At 43.5% G+C, this 16,240-nt stretch overlaps 1 protein-coding gene across 1 annotated transcript in view; it reads left to right on the top strand.

The window, feature by feature from the left end:
* PKHD1 (PKHD1 ciliary IPT domain containing fibrocystin/polyductin) overlaps window positions 1-16,240 on the top strand; it is a 246,991-nt gene that overhangs the window by 130,169 nt on the left and 100,582 nt on the right. The window contains exons 49-50 of the mRNA XM_048935320.1: window positions 7,516-7,581; window positions 9,632-9,751. Coding sequence (XP_048791277.1) covers window positions 7,516-7,581; window positions 9,632-9,751 — 186 coding nt within the window. The remainder of the gene's footprint in view (window positions 1-7,515; window positions 7,582-9,631; window positions 9,752-16,240) is intronic.

The raw sequence follows: 16,240 nt of genomic DNA, 5'->3' as shown, positions 1-16,240 counted from the left end.
ATTGTTCTTGGTTTATACTGTTGAGATGGCGTGCAAATGACTTTCTCTTGTGGGGTCTATAGGGAAACACAGCTGTAATGAAGGCAGGTAATCCTCTAAGCTTGGTCTTTAGTAGCAGTGAAGTAATTCAGTGTACATTTCAAGAGATGTGAAGAGGCTTATCCCTTAACATCAGTTTGAAGGCTCACACTAGCTGCATCTATCTCTGGTCCTGAGGCCAACTGGCACTGCACAGCTTGTGTCCATACAGCTTAACATTTTCTCTCTTAAAACAGGCTGGATGCACCCAGGCTTCAAATTAGGAAAGATCCCCGTCCTGTGCTAACTCTCAAATCATAATGGCCACCATCTGGGAAAGTGCATTGGTCTGGGCCAAAGCTCTGCCAGGAGCTTGGCCAGCAATATAACCTTATAGAATATAGGGAGCCAGCTCTTAGTTCCATAACTTGGCTTTATTTAGTCTGCTAGTACAGCTGTTGAGCCTAACTCTGGTCCAAAATCATGTTAGATATCCACTACAAAACAAACAAACAAACAAAAAATTCTTTGTTTTGTTTTAATTGTTGCAGTTTTCTAACAGCACAGATTTGTTCTTTCAAATATGAAAGTCAACCACATTCAGTTTGGGTATCTTGAGCTGCACTTTCATAAACAGAGCAGCATGGGAAAGCTCAGAAGATATTTATTGACCTCTTACAACTGCTGGGGAAAGGGATGGGCTTGAGAAGACCAGGAAAAAATGATCAGGCCAGCACATATCACTCTTGCATGTTGGATACATTCTTGTTCCTCATCTGCTTTCCTTTCATTTGATTCATTTGATATGAAGAGCTCAATGCTATTTCTCATTTTGATATACAGAGGAACAATCAGAATACACCAAGGAAAATTTATGGCAATGCCTAACATGTATAAGCCATGCAATGAACATTCTCAGCTTTGGCTAGCACTGAGATCAATAATTCAGTGTTGGGTAACTAATACCTACCGCTGTTGGTAGGGTAAAAGTGTGAAAGAAAGTGTGTGGATTCCTAGCCCTGGTGTGCCGTTTCTCTCCTAATCTCGTGTGTGCAGGATGAGGGTGAGGATAATTAGCCATCAGAGCAGCCTCGTGGCATGTGGCATTCCGATCACTCCAGGTCCTTAGATGATGGTCAGGCGTCCTTTCAGAGAGGTGTGCTCCATCTCTGTGAGAAGCTATTAGAATCCTCATGGGCTGGGATTCGTGCTCCATAGGAGGTTGGAGAAGTCGACCACAGTCCCTTCTGGCACTGGTATCCTACAAGGTCCACGCAGCGACCTGGAGAGGACAGCACTTGGGGCTCTGGCCTTCAGAACGCTTTCTCACCCCGCTCTGCGAGCTGTTTTTATTTTTTAGTTACATTTAACTATATGAAATAATTGGCCAGCTAATTAATCCCGTTTACAAGCTTTGTCGGATTCTTCAGCTGTCAGTCATGCCCGAGCCCGCGGCCGGCGTTTAGTCTCAGCTCCCTCCTTCATGTGACTTGGTCTCCATGGCTACAGGCTGCATCTGCTGACACCCCACTCTCTATTTACTGCTTAATTAAGAATTTCACGCTCAGCCCTTATCTGCTGCTAAGAACAAGAACACACTGTTAAGAAACTCCAAATTTAGGTCTGCGGCACAAGGAAAGCATTTCTTGTAGCCCTGCCTGTGTGGAGCCTCTTTAACTACCCTCTTGGCAACCGCGCTGCCACCCTTCAATCAAAAATCATTAAATGGGGCAGAGATAATGAGCATGTAGCATATCAAAAGGAGGATGTTTGCTCGGGCTAAGGAGGAAAAGCTGTAAGGGCCCATAAGCAGCCGCCACTTCAAAGGGAGCAGGGGCTGATAAAGAGTCATTTGTTCCTGTTTGACTTATGTAAAAGGTCTGGTATGTTGGAGGCCCGTCTCGCAGACGCGGGTCCCCCCTCTCGCTGCTCGTGTGTCAGCAGCCGGGCAGCTGGGCCCAAACGCCATCAGCCCAAGCATGTAATCACCCGACCCCGCGCCCACAATGGGCACTTGTAGGGGGTGGACGGGGGACAATGGGGACACAATTATTGCAGCTGCTTCGGGAGGGCCATCATTCTTCCTGCAGAACGGCGTAGGCCCTGGCAGGGCGGAGGGGAGAGCTCCGGCGTATTATTCATACTCTGACTTTGGGAAGCACATCGCCGCACCGGTGGGGTTTCGACAGCTGCTTGTGTCCCGCTTCGTCCTAATAATTGTACATTCTGTCAGGGGTCAGCTTACTTTTGACCCTCTGCCTTTGTGCCCGCCGGGACGCCTTTTAGGGAGAACGGCGGGGAAGTGGCAGGGCTGCGTTACATCCAAAATTAACGTCAGTAAATACGGATCAGATGCCAGCTCATTCATGGGCAGGCTCCCGAATTCACACAAGGGGGAGGGGGGGAAAAAAGAGGAGGAGAAAGGGAGGGAAGACCCTGTGGAGGAGGAGATATTGTTATTCAAATGAAGAGGGCAGCTGAGCAAGGCCACCTTGGCTCATGGATGACTTGGGCGTTGTGCACGCTCCCCCTGTCCAGAATTGCCCAGTGACATGCAAGTGTTTCTCTATGGGGAAGAAAAAAAAAAGCCTGATACAAAAGGCAAGAAAACGTACCGTATGGAGGGGATTAAAGGAGTTAAGTTGCCCTGATGCGTTGCTTGCTCACACTTTTGTAAATGAGACGCAGGCGTGGGACCATATTGGGGGTGCTGAATGGGGAGAAATCGCTGTGATGGGGGAGCACTGCTGTGATGTGGGGCACCTGTGCTGAGATCCTGCTAACAAAGGTGCTTGCTGCTACCTACATATGTCACCTCTGTTTACCAGTCCCTTTAGAAATAATCTTTTCAGACCAAGAAGAATTGGCATTCAAGGAGGGAGAGCCCCATTTCCCTGCTAGTGCTGAATGAGGGGAAGTGAGGACTCGGACCATCTTGGTCTGAGGAATATGGGGCGAATCCAGTCTCTTTGACACCATCAGCTTTGCTCTGATGCTTCTCAGTCTTTGTAGCATCCCCTTTTGTTTCTCTGGGGCACGCCATGTTGTGATAGAGGTGCTCCTCAGTGACGGGCTTTGAATTGATGTGTGGTTTCCCTCTAGGGGCAGGGGAGGTTTAGGTTGGATCTTAGGAGGAAGTTTTTCCCCCAGAGGGTGGTGAGGCACTGGAACAGGTTGCCCAAGGAGGCTGTGGATGCCCCATCCCTGCAGGCATTCAAGGCCAGGCTGGATGTGGCTCTGGGCAGCCTGGGCTGCTGGTTGGCGACCTGCACACAGCAGGGGGTTGGAACTGGATGAGCACTGTGGTCCTTTGCAACCCAGGCCATTCTATGTTTCCCAAACGCTGTTTCAGGAGGGCGGCCTTCATGTAGAATGACCACATTGTACCAGAAAAACCCTCCTTGTAACAGGAGAGGTGGAAAGAAACATCACACTGTGGGACATCTGGGATATTTTTAGGAGAAATGTCCTGTGTAAATGACAGTAATAACGTTATGAGCTTTTTAAGTCTGTTACAAATACGAGCATATGGTGCCACAGCGTGGGATTGCTCCTTGGTTAAGGTCTCTGGGCAATAGTGGAATTGGCTGCAAACCAGAGAGATGTTGCTTCCTTTTTGTTCACTTCTGAAGTGTTTAAACTATTTTCTTTTGGAATAAAACAAAGCATTGGCTTGCTCCATCTCTCCATCCAACATGGCTTTTTTTTTTTTTTTTTTTCTGAAATGCAAGCACTTGTCATGGGCAATATTGTGAACATCTCTGGAAGGATTACCAAACTTTTTCTTGACCCCAAATGCATTTTTTTCCTTAGACACAGCTTTTACGGAGACAGGTCACCCTGCTGACTTTGCTCAGGCTGCTCATGTGTGAGCTGTTAAGAGGGCCTGAGGCCGGATCTCATGTTACTGCTGTGTCAGAAGCAGGTCTGCAGTTTCCGTGGTTGTTCAAAAAAAGATATAATTTGATTACACTTATTGTCTTTCTAAATTCCTAGAGAATGATCTCACTTCCAGTTTGCTCCACGGGTTGTTGTAGTTGCTTCGTGTAGGAGGAAAACAGGCCCTTAAGACAGTTTGGTTCTAATATTAAAATACAGAGAATAAATGTATTTTTCTTCAGCCTTATTGCTCAGGGACAAAGGGGAATCCTAGGTGAAAAGCTTGAAAATTGCATTAATATTTCTTTGAAGGCACTGATATCCATCCTGATAAAATTCACCCCACATCCATTGTTTTGGATGGTCGGAAATGCTTCCATCATCCTTTCAGCAAAGGTCTTGTGCACGTGTGATGTCTGCAGCAGGAATTTCATTGCTTCATCTCCATCACTAATATGCTGCAAGCAGGAATCAGTCTCTACTTGCCCAGATACTTTTTTACATCATTTCTTAGTGCAGTATCCCCAGGATACCATATTTCTGGGCACCTCCTTGAATGGTCCCAAGCAGAGGAAGGGCAAAAAATCCTATCCCAGGTTCTCCAGCTTCTAGAGGTGTGTCGTACCACATTGTTGATTGTGGTGTCTAAAAGTTTTGATTTCCCTGTGATATATGTTAGCCCAATTGATGTTAAATAGCACAGAGGCGCTTGTTATTTGTTAGTCAGGCTATTGGAGCCATTTATCCTGGTTTCAGCCCTTCCTAATATCCACAGGCAAAATTCCCTGTCACTGCAAAGCTGATAAAAGACCAGGTTGCTCCTCCTTCATGTTCACTCAAGGAGCCCTAAACCAGAAAAAAGTTAGTCAGGAAGGCCTATATTTATGATTCACAGCCCAAGCATCCAGGAAGAGCTGTAATAAGGCAGAAAATTGATGAGCCTTATAAAGGTTTTATACAACTAAACCCTGGAGCCTTATAACTGCATTTTGTGAAGAGACACCTTAATTCAATGTTTACTAATGACGTCCTTTGCCTGTATTGCCTATATCTCTTCCTGTCCTGTACAGAAACAATGATAACGTACTCGATAGCAAAACAAAACAACCAGGATAACTATGTCACCATGGTCCTGATGATTCTCAAGGCCTGTAGCCTGCTTTGATCACTTCTCAGGCAACGGAATGCGACAGGTTCATGCTCGTTGCACTTCATCCTGAATCAACATTAATAATTGTGATAGCAGCTGGGCTGGGGAGAATTCAGCCCCACATTCCTGCGCTGATGTGGAGGGTACAGATGGCCTATCGTGGTTTGAGTTGTCATGCTGTGTGGTTGGATGACACCTCAAACGTGAGAAGTTTTTGTTCTTTTCTCAGAAAATGCAGGATCTGAACGCCTGTATGAGGTCTTTAGAACACTGAGCAGACTTTTTGTCCCCTGAGGATTTAATTAGGAGAACAGAACTTTTCTCTGAACAATGAAAACATCTCTGATTAGACAACTGCACTGTAGTGTCGGAAAAATCAAGCAAAACCCATTCATCATGAAATAGGATAGTGTCAGGCTTGGTTCTCTCACTTGTCCTGACACTACTGTGAATTGATGTAACACCTTTGGCTCCAGATTTGCTCTCTGAAAAGTGAGAGGAGAAGGAAGGACATCTTAAAAGAGGATCAAAAATGGCCCTCCAAGGCAGTCGTTTCTTAGTAGTCTCCCAGTCAGACTGTTGCTCTGAAGGTGTGATTTTCTTTCCCTTGCTAGTCTGTGTAGCCTAGAGGAGGAGCTCTGCCAGGGAGATTAATTTCTCCTGATACAGGTATCTTACATGAGTTGTCTAAGCCTACCCTGGTTATCCTTTACAGTCTACAGAGAGAGAAAGGTCTCTCTCTACAGCGTATCTCATCCCTAAGGAGTATAATAACATGGATGGATAGTTCTTTTGAGATACCTCTAGTGACACCGTGAGGTCCAAGCTGACTAATTAGTCATCATTTCGAATTAGGTGAGATGTACGCCCTCTGCAAGGGTTAATGTCGGAGGAGGCAAGTGCCCATAGAAGGGTGTTGTCTAAAAGCCAGATTAACTGTATGCCAAATACTTTAAGTGAGTATTTGATCCAGCAGGTGGCAACCCTGCCCATGGCAGGGGGTTTGGAACTAGATGATCTTTAAGGTCCTTTCCAACCCAAGTCATTCCATGGTTCTATGTTCCTATGTCCTCCATATGTCATTTTTCAGCTTCTGGCCACCCGAGGACATGGTGTTGTTCATTTTGAGCACCGTGTGATGGTTTGGGGCAGATTGGCTTGAGTGAACACGAGTTAGACCACAGCTACCGCTGGGAGAGAAGGTGTCGCTGAGGAACAGGGCTAAGGCACCTGATTACTAATTAATCAGATATGAGAAAAACCTCATGGAATCAGTTTCTATTTAATTATGGAAGCCTCATTTGGCATAGGAGCATATGCTGCTAACTCAATCGAGTGCTTTCAACTGACATCAAATAGTAATTATCGGAAAGAATCAAGTTTTTTGATTATTCATACTAATTTATTGAACACTTAAAATTAATGAACCTCAGTTATTTTAAATTTGCTCAGCTGCACTGGGAGAAAAAGAGGGAGGTAGGGAAGGGTGATTCTCACAATTTAAAAGTACAGAGACTTGTTTAAAGATAAAATAAGTAAATTACAATACGGCACGAAATCCCTTCGGTGGGTTGATACGTGTGTAGGAAAGTTCTGACAGAACTGAGGAAAGTTCTGACAATGGCTTTATTTATACAATTCTTCTACCCCAGAATTCTTCCAATGGCATTTTAGGGTCACCAGAAGGGGTTGGGCAGTGTAAAGGAGATTTATCTGTTTGGCAGAGCGTTTCTATTTTAACCTACGATTGTTCCAGTCTGGTGACTGAAAGGAAGTGCCTTTATATGCCACTGGAGATGAAGAAGAGGTAGCCTTTCAGCTGGCTCTGAAGCAGTTTTCTTCTGCTCCTCTTAGCTTGCTTTGCATTATCCTGACCCCTCTCCTGCTGACAGTATACTGGCAGAAAGGTTACAACTGTGATAATTGATTCTGACCTCTTTTCACAGTACAGAACACAGGGTCCCTGTCTTCAGTCTATAAAGTCTGACTAATTAAAGCATCTCTTTTAGATACCAGATTTGGTGGGGGGAGGAATCAAAACCAAACTACAAAACAAAAGCTGTAATTTGTTGCTCGATCCAGTTAATACATTATGCATTCAATGGTGTAATATTGCTTGTGTTAGTGGAACTGCTGTGGATTTATAGTGGGATAAATGAGATTCATGTTCCAGCCTAGAATTTCTGATTGTTGAATGTTTTCTTTTAGCTCTTTCTAATGAGTTGTCTTGAGACCCTTAGTATCTGCAAATTAAAATGTATTTGTTTACTCCCTTCTCAAAATACAAAAAAAAAAAAAGACAAAAATGAGTTGGAAAAAACACAGTCGTTCCTAAAAAATCTTGTCGTTGGAAATGTAAAATGTTGTCTGAGAGCCATGTGTAGCAATTCTCTCTCTGTGAATTTTTGTTGTTGATTTGGTGAATTTTTAAGGCCCTGCTGTAACTCCCTGCAATTCTCTGTGTTCAGTCACAGGAGCTGACTTAATTCAGCTGGAGCTGAAAGAGAAGGAAGGAGCCCCTTCACCTACATCAGGTGCGTGAGTCTGTGTCGGAAAGGTTCAGTCTGGGAGTCACACCATTTCCTTTTTACTACTTGTTCAGAACTGTATTGCTGCATTTCACTTCAGTGTTTTGTACATCTATCAACCCAACAGGGGCTCTTGGCATTCATTTAAGCATTTCATTGAGCCATATCTACCATTGCTCGTGATAAATGTGTGATTCCACATTATAAAAGACCATAAACTTTTGCTAAGAAATGCCACAGAAGATCAGGAAGGTCATGGGGAATGTGAGAGTACAGTGTGTTTTAGTGCTCTGCAGTCGTCTTAGTGTAATAGGCTGACATTACTGCACAGTTACACACCGAGTCAGCATAATACACCAGAGATGGGGGAGACCTCCAAAACTGGATCTGAGTTTCATAGCCGCCCTGCTGTTTATTATCAACAATAATCATTTATGTAGCAGTAAGGCTTAGGTATTTTTTACAGAGCATTTTCCCCCTGAACCTATAAGTAAAGGAATACCCAGCCTTGAAGAGCTGATGCTGAGCTTCATTTCACTGTATGCTGGCAGCACAGTTTTTCTTCTCTGCAGCGCTCTTGAGTGATTTCTAGTCCACTGCACGTAGGCATGAGTTTGCCCCTGTGTTTTCAGTGATGTCTGGTGAAGCTCCCCTCATGAAAAAAAACAATTTCAGTCAGCGGTAGGTGCTTGCACAGGCCTCCAGAGGGAGGCCCAGTCTGCATTAGTCTGGGACATGAGAAACTGTGTGTGCAGGACTTCCCTCAAGGCTTTCCTTCCTCTGCTGATGGCACAGCAAGCTTAAGCAATTAATTTGTAAGACTGGCTCATTAGCTGTCTAAAATGCAAGCACAAGTACCTACACTTTGTGCATTTTATTTCTCCCAATGTTTTCCTGATGCTGCTGAGACTCAAAAGTTTCCCTTTGGATTAAGCTGAACATTAAAATTAAAACTTTGTAGGAGTTGCTACGTGTCCCAGTTAAGCTGGTGTTTCACCACAGGTCTTCATTACCACGTGCACAGCATTGCTTTTCTATGGGCTAAAAATCTAGTGAGAGTTAATTACTCATTTTTAAAAAAACTTTCACAATTTAGCATACTCCAGGAATTCAATCTGTTTTCTAGAACACTGGTGAAGAAAAACGTGTGAGAAGAGTTGACATTTTTTTGTTAATTTACTATTTTTGTCCTCTGGTATTGCCACAAAAGAAGAGGTGACTGGCTTGTATCTTTGCTTGTTCGTTTTAACTTTGTGTTCAGAGTGCTCAGAGCCTTGGATGATGTAAGTAAAACTAATCATAGAATCATAGAATCACCAAGGTTGGAAAAGACCTCTAATTAATCCAGTCCACCTGTCCACCTACCACCTGTATCTCCCCACTAAACCATGTCCCCTAGTACAACATCTAAATGCTTCTTGAACACCTCCAGGGACAGTGACTCAACCTCCTCCCTGGGCAGCCTGTTACAGTGCCTAAACAGTCTTCTGGAGAAGAAATGTTTCCTAATGTGCAACCTGAACACCCCCTGATGCAACTTGTGGCCATTCCCTCTCATTCAGTCACTAGTTACATGGAGAAGAAGCCGTTCCCCACCTCACCACAACCTCCTTTTTGGTAGTTGTAGAGAGCTATAAGGTCTTCCCTGAGCCTCCTCCTCTTCTCCAGGCTGAACCATCCCAGTTCCCTCAGCTGCTTCTCATACCGCTTGTGCTTGAGACTCGTCACCATGAAGTTGTTGTTTGTGATGCATATTCACAAACCATAAGCCTCAAGATTTGCTTCACTTTTCCTGGATCCCAAACAATTTGAATCTCTTTTTCAGCTATCTTCCTGAAGTTTAACTCCAAAAATACAGGTTTGGGAGAGAGAGCTGTTTTTGTTTCTCCTATTGGCAACTTCCTTTAAGAATGGAAGGCAACATAGAGCAGTTAGTGTTGCTTCATCATTGACAAAAGGAGGATGGTAATGCCGCAGATGCTTAACTATCTCAGAAACAATAATGCTCTCAGCTACTGAAAACAATAATTCTCTCTTCATGTGTCCTATTTTGTAGATCCTTCTGATTCTGTTTTGAAATGGTCGCACCCAGAGACATGGAAGGATGTGGAAAAAGGCTGGGGTGGATTCAACTGCAGCATCCCAGGTCCAGGAGAAGACGTCATCATCTTACCCAGTAAGGATGGAAATGATGGTGTTTAATTTCTGTAATGGTGCTTAGATCTCTCTATGTTAGTACAGATACAGCATGTGTTCTTTGTCACCAGCCTCTACTCTAGTGTATGCAGGACCTGATCGTGTTGGTTTCTTGATCAACAAGTGTGATTTTTGGAACAGAGTAATATTTTCTGTGTGCACGTAAACAGACAAAGTGTTACTCATGCTGATGTCCTGGCTTAAATGTATGCAGGGACTTTATTTTAGGAGCAGGATCATGGGTCATAAAGGTCTCATCTCCGGGCCTACCTCTCTGTGTTTTGTGCAGGGAGGACATTTCACATTTCCACAGTTGTGCCACCTTCCATATTATTCTCCTATTGCAATTCTTGGTATCAGTGATAACCTCTCAGTCCGTTTGCCATGAGTGCCTCCCAGATGTTTCAGTATCTGTTTGTATTTCAGCCTCAAACTTCAGTTACATTTAAATACTGATTCAGTTTACAGCTTTATTGCATGAACACCTTTCTGTATTCTAGCAAAGATATGATGGAGCTTGCAGCAACATTTGGAGGAGAAAACTTGTGATAACCTTTTTACGTAAAAGCTGACCCTGATCTGATCAGGAAGTTAGACTAAATGAGCATCTGAGGTTCCTTTCAGATTGAATTATCTTATGATCCTCTGAACGCTGTGAACCTGACGTATTCTGGGACCTGGTGCTTCTCCTCATTTCTTTTAAGTCTGTGTGCCTACCACAGTTCCACATCTGGAAATAGGGGTAATGCTGCTTCTTGTCTCTTACTCTTCCATGCGTTTCTGGCATACGAAATCAATGTGGAAAAAAAGTTTCTGTTGTTGCGTGCTAGCATTTTGGTGTGGAGTGTAAATAGCAGTTTGGACTTAATTATCTATCATTAAAAATATGTCATCATTGTACTAAAAAACAGGCTAACAGCCTTTACACTTGTTTGTCTGGGAGCTAAGTGCTGGGAAAACTGGGAGGGAAGAGATGAGGTCTCAATGTAATCAGTTTGGAGTTTCTCATTTGCTGAGACAGTTGGAAAGCCTGAAAAGACAGACAGAAGGTCTGCTGATCTTTCCCTATACTGCAAGGTCAGCATCTTTGCTCAGACCTTCTCTGAGAACTATCTGTACTTTAGAGCTAGAAGTTTTTTGGAGAGATCTTCCAGATATGAGGGTGACTGACAATATCAGTGGTCACAAGTTGTGCCAGATGAGGTTTAGGTTGGTTATTAGGAAGAATTTCTTCATGGAGAATGTGGTGAAGCACTGAAACGGGGTGCCCATTAGTATGTGGACATGATGCTGAGGGACGTGATTTAGTGATGGGCCTCAGTAGGTCATGCTGGTGGTTGGTTGTGATCATCTTGAAGGTCTCTTCCAGTGAAGATAATTCTGTGATTCTGTAACTGTTGAGTTGGATTTTATTTTGTTTTCCTTGTTATGCTTCCAGGACGTGTTCTTAGCGTCAAATCTTCTACAGAAATAACTGGGAAAAGCCGTATGCATGTAGCAAGAAATACTTCATATTCAGAAAAGATAAGTCACACTGCCCCCTCACTCAGCTTCTTGGAGACAGTTTGCATTGACTTGAAGGCTGGATAAAAGATTTTTGTCTGAAACATTCCCATCCTTGAAATTTCGGTTAAGTTTGACAGAATTTCAGATTTACTGAAACACTTTGTGAAGTTATTTTAATTTCAGCAAATAGCTTTTCTAAAAATAAAAGGCCTTAAATACGAAGTTCACAAAATGCAAATTCACAAAATTAAAATATTTTATGCTGTTATTTTTCTTCTCAGGGAGGGGATATTTTAATGTTTTCAAACCACAACACTGCAATATTTATTTTGAAATATACTTATTATTTGATTTTTTAAAGCTAAAAAATATGTCCCCGATGATGTATTTGCCAGTTCTGTAGTGTGGAGGTCTCAAATATCCAAGGACATTTCAGATGGGGCTAAATGTCTGAACTAATTTACTATGATTGACATTTAGGCACCTTGTTCTTATCAGATGACTTAGTTCAGGCATCATAAAGTGCATCCTGAACAGCATTTCTACAGACCACATTCAGTGCCTGGAGAGAAAGCGCAGCTTGCCGTTAATGTATGTCTCTAAACCATTGTGTGATGGTGTGTATTTATTTCCCTTGTGTGTAGACACAGCACCATGTAAAGGCCTGGCCAGAGGGAATCTGTACCAGAAAAGGGGTTGACCCTAATCTAGAAAGTCCAAGCGTGGCACCCAAAACAGTGGGCTTGCTTTTCTCTTCCCACAGTAGTACTCCACATGTTGAACTTGCACCTGTTTGCTAGTGAGAAAAAGTGTCCTTTCTTCCTGGTTCCTGTGCCACTCTCACCTCTGTTGTACCTGAACCCTTATGTAGGCATGAAGCAGCGATGCATTTCTTGCGTGCTTTGCTCGCTGTCTAGTCCTCTTGCTATGGATGAATTTTGCATTTTGTCCTTCCTTGATCTCAAAGAACAAGACAAGGGAACTACAACAGATCACGTTTCAACTTCTTGTGTATCACATTATACCCAGATCAACAAACATCCCAGCTTAGAACCCATGACCAAAGCATTTCAGCCTTGGAAACTATAACTACGTGTCAGAGACAGACAAGAGTGCCAATGGTAGTGGAGGCCTCTGTACTGACATTAATAAATTATATAGAGTGTGTTCCTACAGTCTCAGGAAGCAAATTACAATCTACACAGAGACAGGAGGTAGTAATTAAAAAAGCTTGGCTAACGGTTTGGAGTTTGATTGTTCTGATTAGGTTAGGAAAGCTAAAACTGCTTGCTGAGGTTCTGGTGGTCCTTTGCTGCATTGCAAATTCACCCATGAACAAATCACCTCTGTGTTTCCTGCAAATGTCAGCGTAATCCTCCTCCTAACTGTCTCATTTTAAGCTGCTGCATGAGATATTGACTGCAGCCTTTGTGACACACCACAAGGCTCTGTCTACATGACTAAGCTGTGCCTGAAGCATCACGCACTGCCCACAGCCCAGCCCAACTGATCTAGTTCTAGAACTGGAAATAAGACTGCTGCATCAGCGTGCTGATATACCAGAACTAATTAGCTCTCCTGAGAGGCAAAGCTCGTTAGCTTAGGCCTATTGCTGTGCAATGTGGCCTCACAGTCTTTGGGGTCAAAATTTAGTGCCTGAGTGGGATTAGGCACTGGGAGCTTGCAATTCTGAATTGCAGTGTTCAGCTCCTCCACTGCAGGCAGTAAAACTGACTGTTCTTCAGAGGAGCTTTACTGAGTAGAAAAAACACAACTAAGTGTTTAACAGACAAAAAGAAGGAAACAGTATGTGAAAATGGTAGGACTGGTGGACAGGCCCATCTTATTCCTATCAGTGATAAAAAACACCTTGGCTTCTATCGCTAGAATTGAGATATATGATTAGCAGGTGTGCAGAAACCCTTCTCCTCACCCTTCCATTTCTGGAATTGTTCTTCTGTTTTAGCCCAAGAATAGCAACAAGAGTAAGAACACAAATTTGTCCATCAGCTGAACTCTCTTGAGAAAGAACTGCTCAATTGCCCATCTGTCTCTTCTGATTACCCTCTCCTTGCTTCCTGCTTTCTTTTCCCTCTCCTCCTCATTCTTTTTGGCTTGGAGATGTTGAAACCTATATTTATGGTGTGAGTTGACAGTGTGCAGTGTCTTAAATTGGAATCATAGCCATTATTAGTGTGACAAGTGTACCATATGCTCAAATGAAAGCTAGGCAAGAAGACTGGGCAAGAAGAAATTTCGGTCCATTTTTCATACCTTGCTTTGCTGCCACAACTGTGTATATGAGTTTCTAGTTGCAAGAAATGCAAGGTCCTTGCTTGGATCCAGAATCTAGAATGAAATAATGAAGAGCTGTTTAGTCATGGCATTTTATTCATGTTTCCCTTCCCATTTCACAGAATCACAGAATCACAGAATGGCCTGGGTTGCCGAGGCCCACAGCGCTCATCCAGTTCCAACCCCCTGCTGTGTGCAGGTCGCCAACCAGCAGCCCAGGCTGCCCAGAGCCACATCCAGCCTGGCCTTGAATGCCTGCAGGGATGGGGCATCCACAGCCTCCTTGGGCAACCTGTGCCAGTGCCTCACCACCCTCTGGGGGAAAAACTTCCTCCTAAGATCCAGCCTAAACCTCCCCTGTCTCAGTTTAAGACCATTCCCCTCTGGATCCCTCTGTTTTCCCCTGCTCCAGCAGGGCCAACCAGATCTGGGTGCCCAGCACACGGCCAGGGGCTGTGGGGGATCTCTGTGAGTAGCCTATTTTAGCTACTCCTAATTATCTGTTCTGGAAGCTATCCACAGTGATTTTCAGCTTGAAAGCCAAGTTCTGGGCCTATCTCTGCATTACTGTGTCAGTCCTCTCAGCCCTGAATGAAAAAAAAGCAAGTAATGGTTGTTCAGATCTTGTTTCTAGTGCAAAGAACTGCAGTGGGGGACTTTGATCCAGGCTTCACACAGTGCTGAAATCTCTGAGTAAATCTGGAGAGCTGGAAATAAGGATGAATATGAAGGTCTTCTGGTTTTGCCCTATTCGAAAGCATTGGTGAAACTCAGAAGTTCTTGCAGCAAAGGTGGGTCTCTCCTGTTAAATTAACTTTCAGTGCTGGAATGCTGCAAGTCTCCTTAGTGTCTGACTCCCCTGAAGGTCTAAGTCTCTTCCAGCTGGATAATTCTGGCTTCAGGAATATGCGTTGTTGTCTCTTAACCCTCCAGAGCTGCAGCCATCCCGCAAGGACTTCTTGAATTCACCACACAGGCTTGAGCAGCTTCTGCACCTTGAAAAACAAGCTGGAGGAGTTTAGTCATGCTGGTCTGGCAGCATTAGCTTCTCAAGCCCTTGGATTTTCAGGGCTTTGCTTTATGGTTTTCAGTGTGACACACTCCTGACACAGCACGCTCAGGGTTGGGAGAACGTGTTATAATTCCAGCTGGTGGAATGCTGTTTTGAAGGGTACTGGTATGATATCATGTAGCCTCTGGCAATTTCTTTTTCTTCCTCTTCTGCTGCTTCTTCTTCTTCTTCTTTTTTTTTTTTTTTAGTGGTGGAATTCACTTTGTTATTCATTTTCTGATTTTGATTTTCTTTGAACTTTTTCTGTTTGAAGAGATGAATGCTGGAGTACTGTATCTCATATAATAGCTCTTCTGTTGTGCCTGATTTCCATTCAATGGCATGCTATGGTGTTTTATAGTGCAATACAGTTGATCAAAGGCATTTTGTGTCAGTGCTGGAGTCATTAGCGAGTTCTCAGTGTGGTACATCTGAACATTAAGACTGTAGCATACCTGCGAGCTTTTGTGTAGAAGAAAATATATGGATAATGAAATCTAGCCCTGTTTTCAGGCTTGAACTATCGCTTTCTAAAAGCAGTTGCTTGCTATTATGACAATGTCTTCATTGGAGAATAGCCACTCAATTCTGTCATTCTGTGAAAGTAAATCTCTTGAGCTCAGTGACTGAAGGTTTATGATTTTAACCCCTTTGTAGCCATCTCCTTAGAATATATGACTGAGCATATTCTGTACAGGCTGTGTTCATCCTGAGGCCTCCCTTGAATCTGTTTGTCTTTCTCAAGTGTGCAAGAACCTGTTTGGCTGCAAAGGAGCCTTCTGTTGTCTCTACAGAGCAATGTTTCCCCCTCTGAGAACTTCATACCCCAGGCATCACACCCTGTGGCTCTGTTCAACTGAGGAAACCCCAGGTTTGCAGAGATTCTCTGGGAGAATTTCATATAACTGTGTTTCAGGGCTCACATGTATGATGCTACAGTTACAGAGAGGCTGCAATTTCCTCCAGGAAACCTTTTTCTGAAGAACGTGCAACTCAGCAAAAAATACCTGTTCAAGACAGGAACCTGACATATAAATAGTATGCCTAGGAGCCCTTCTTTTCCTTGTAAAAATGTTTCAGTCTGTGTTTGATGAATATACTTATGGCCTTTGTCAGCTGCAGCTTTTTGCCACATTCTCGAGCTGTGATTTCACAAACTAGATACCCGTTCTGTCTGAGAGATATCATTTTAACAACATCTTTCCCCTTATTCTCTTCCCTCTGTTTTGTATCCTCACATACTGTGCCTAGCCTTCTCAGCTCTGCAGGGCGTAGGACTACACCTGTCCTATAAAGAGATTATAGACAAGAGTTTCTTCATGCCTATGAAAATATACTGAGTACTGTCGGTATGAGATTTAGGGAAAAAAATGTTGCACTTGCATTTGCTCTGTAGAGACTTACTACATCAGAATGCTGTGAGAATGTCACATGTTTGAACGATGCTTCAGCCCGAGAATGCAGGGATTTTTTTTGAGATGGGGGTGTTCTGAGTGACCATGGATAGCTGCAGTGCTTGGTGTACACTTTGAGAACGGAGCAACCAGCTTGTCCTTTGCAGAGAAAGAAGGGAAAAAAATGGAAAGGAAGACTGGAAAGACTGAATTACAAGAACAG

The sequence above is a fragment of the Lagopus muta genome, chromosome 2 (assembly GCF_023343835.1).
Source record: "Lagopus muta isolate bLagMut1 chromosome 2, bLagMut1 primary, whole genome shotgun sequence".
Taxonomy (NCBI): domain Eukaryota; kingdom Metazoa; phylum Chordata; class Aves; order Galliformes; family Phasianidae; genus Lagopus; species Lagopus muta.
Note: the sequence above shows the minus strand (reverse complement) of the source record. Positions and strands in the feature narration are given on the sequence as shown.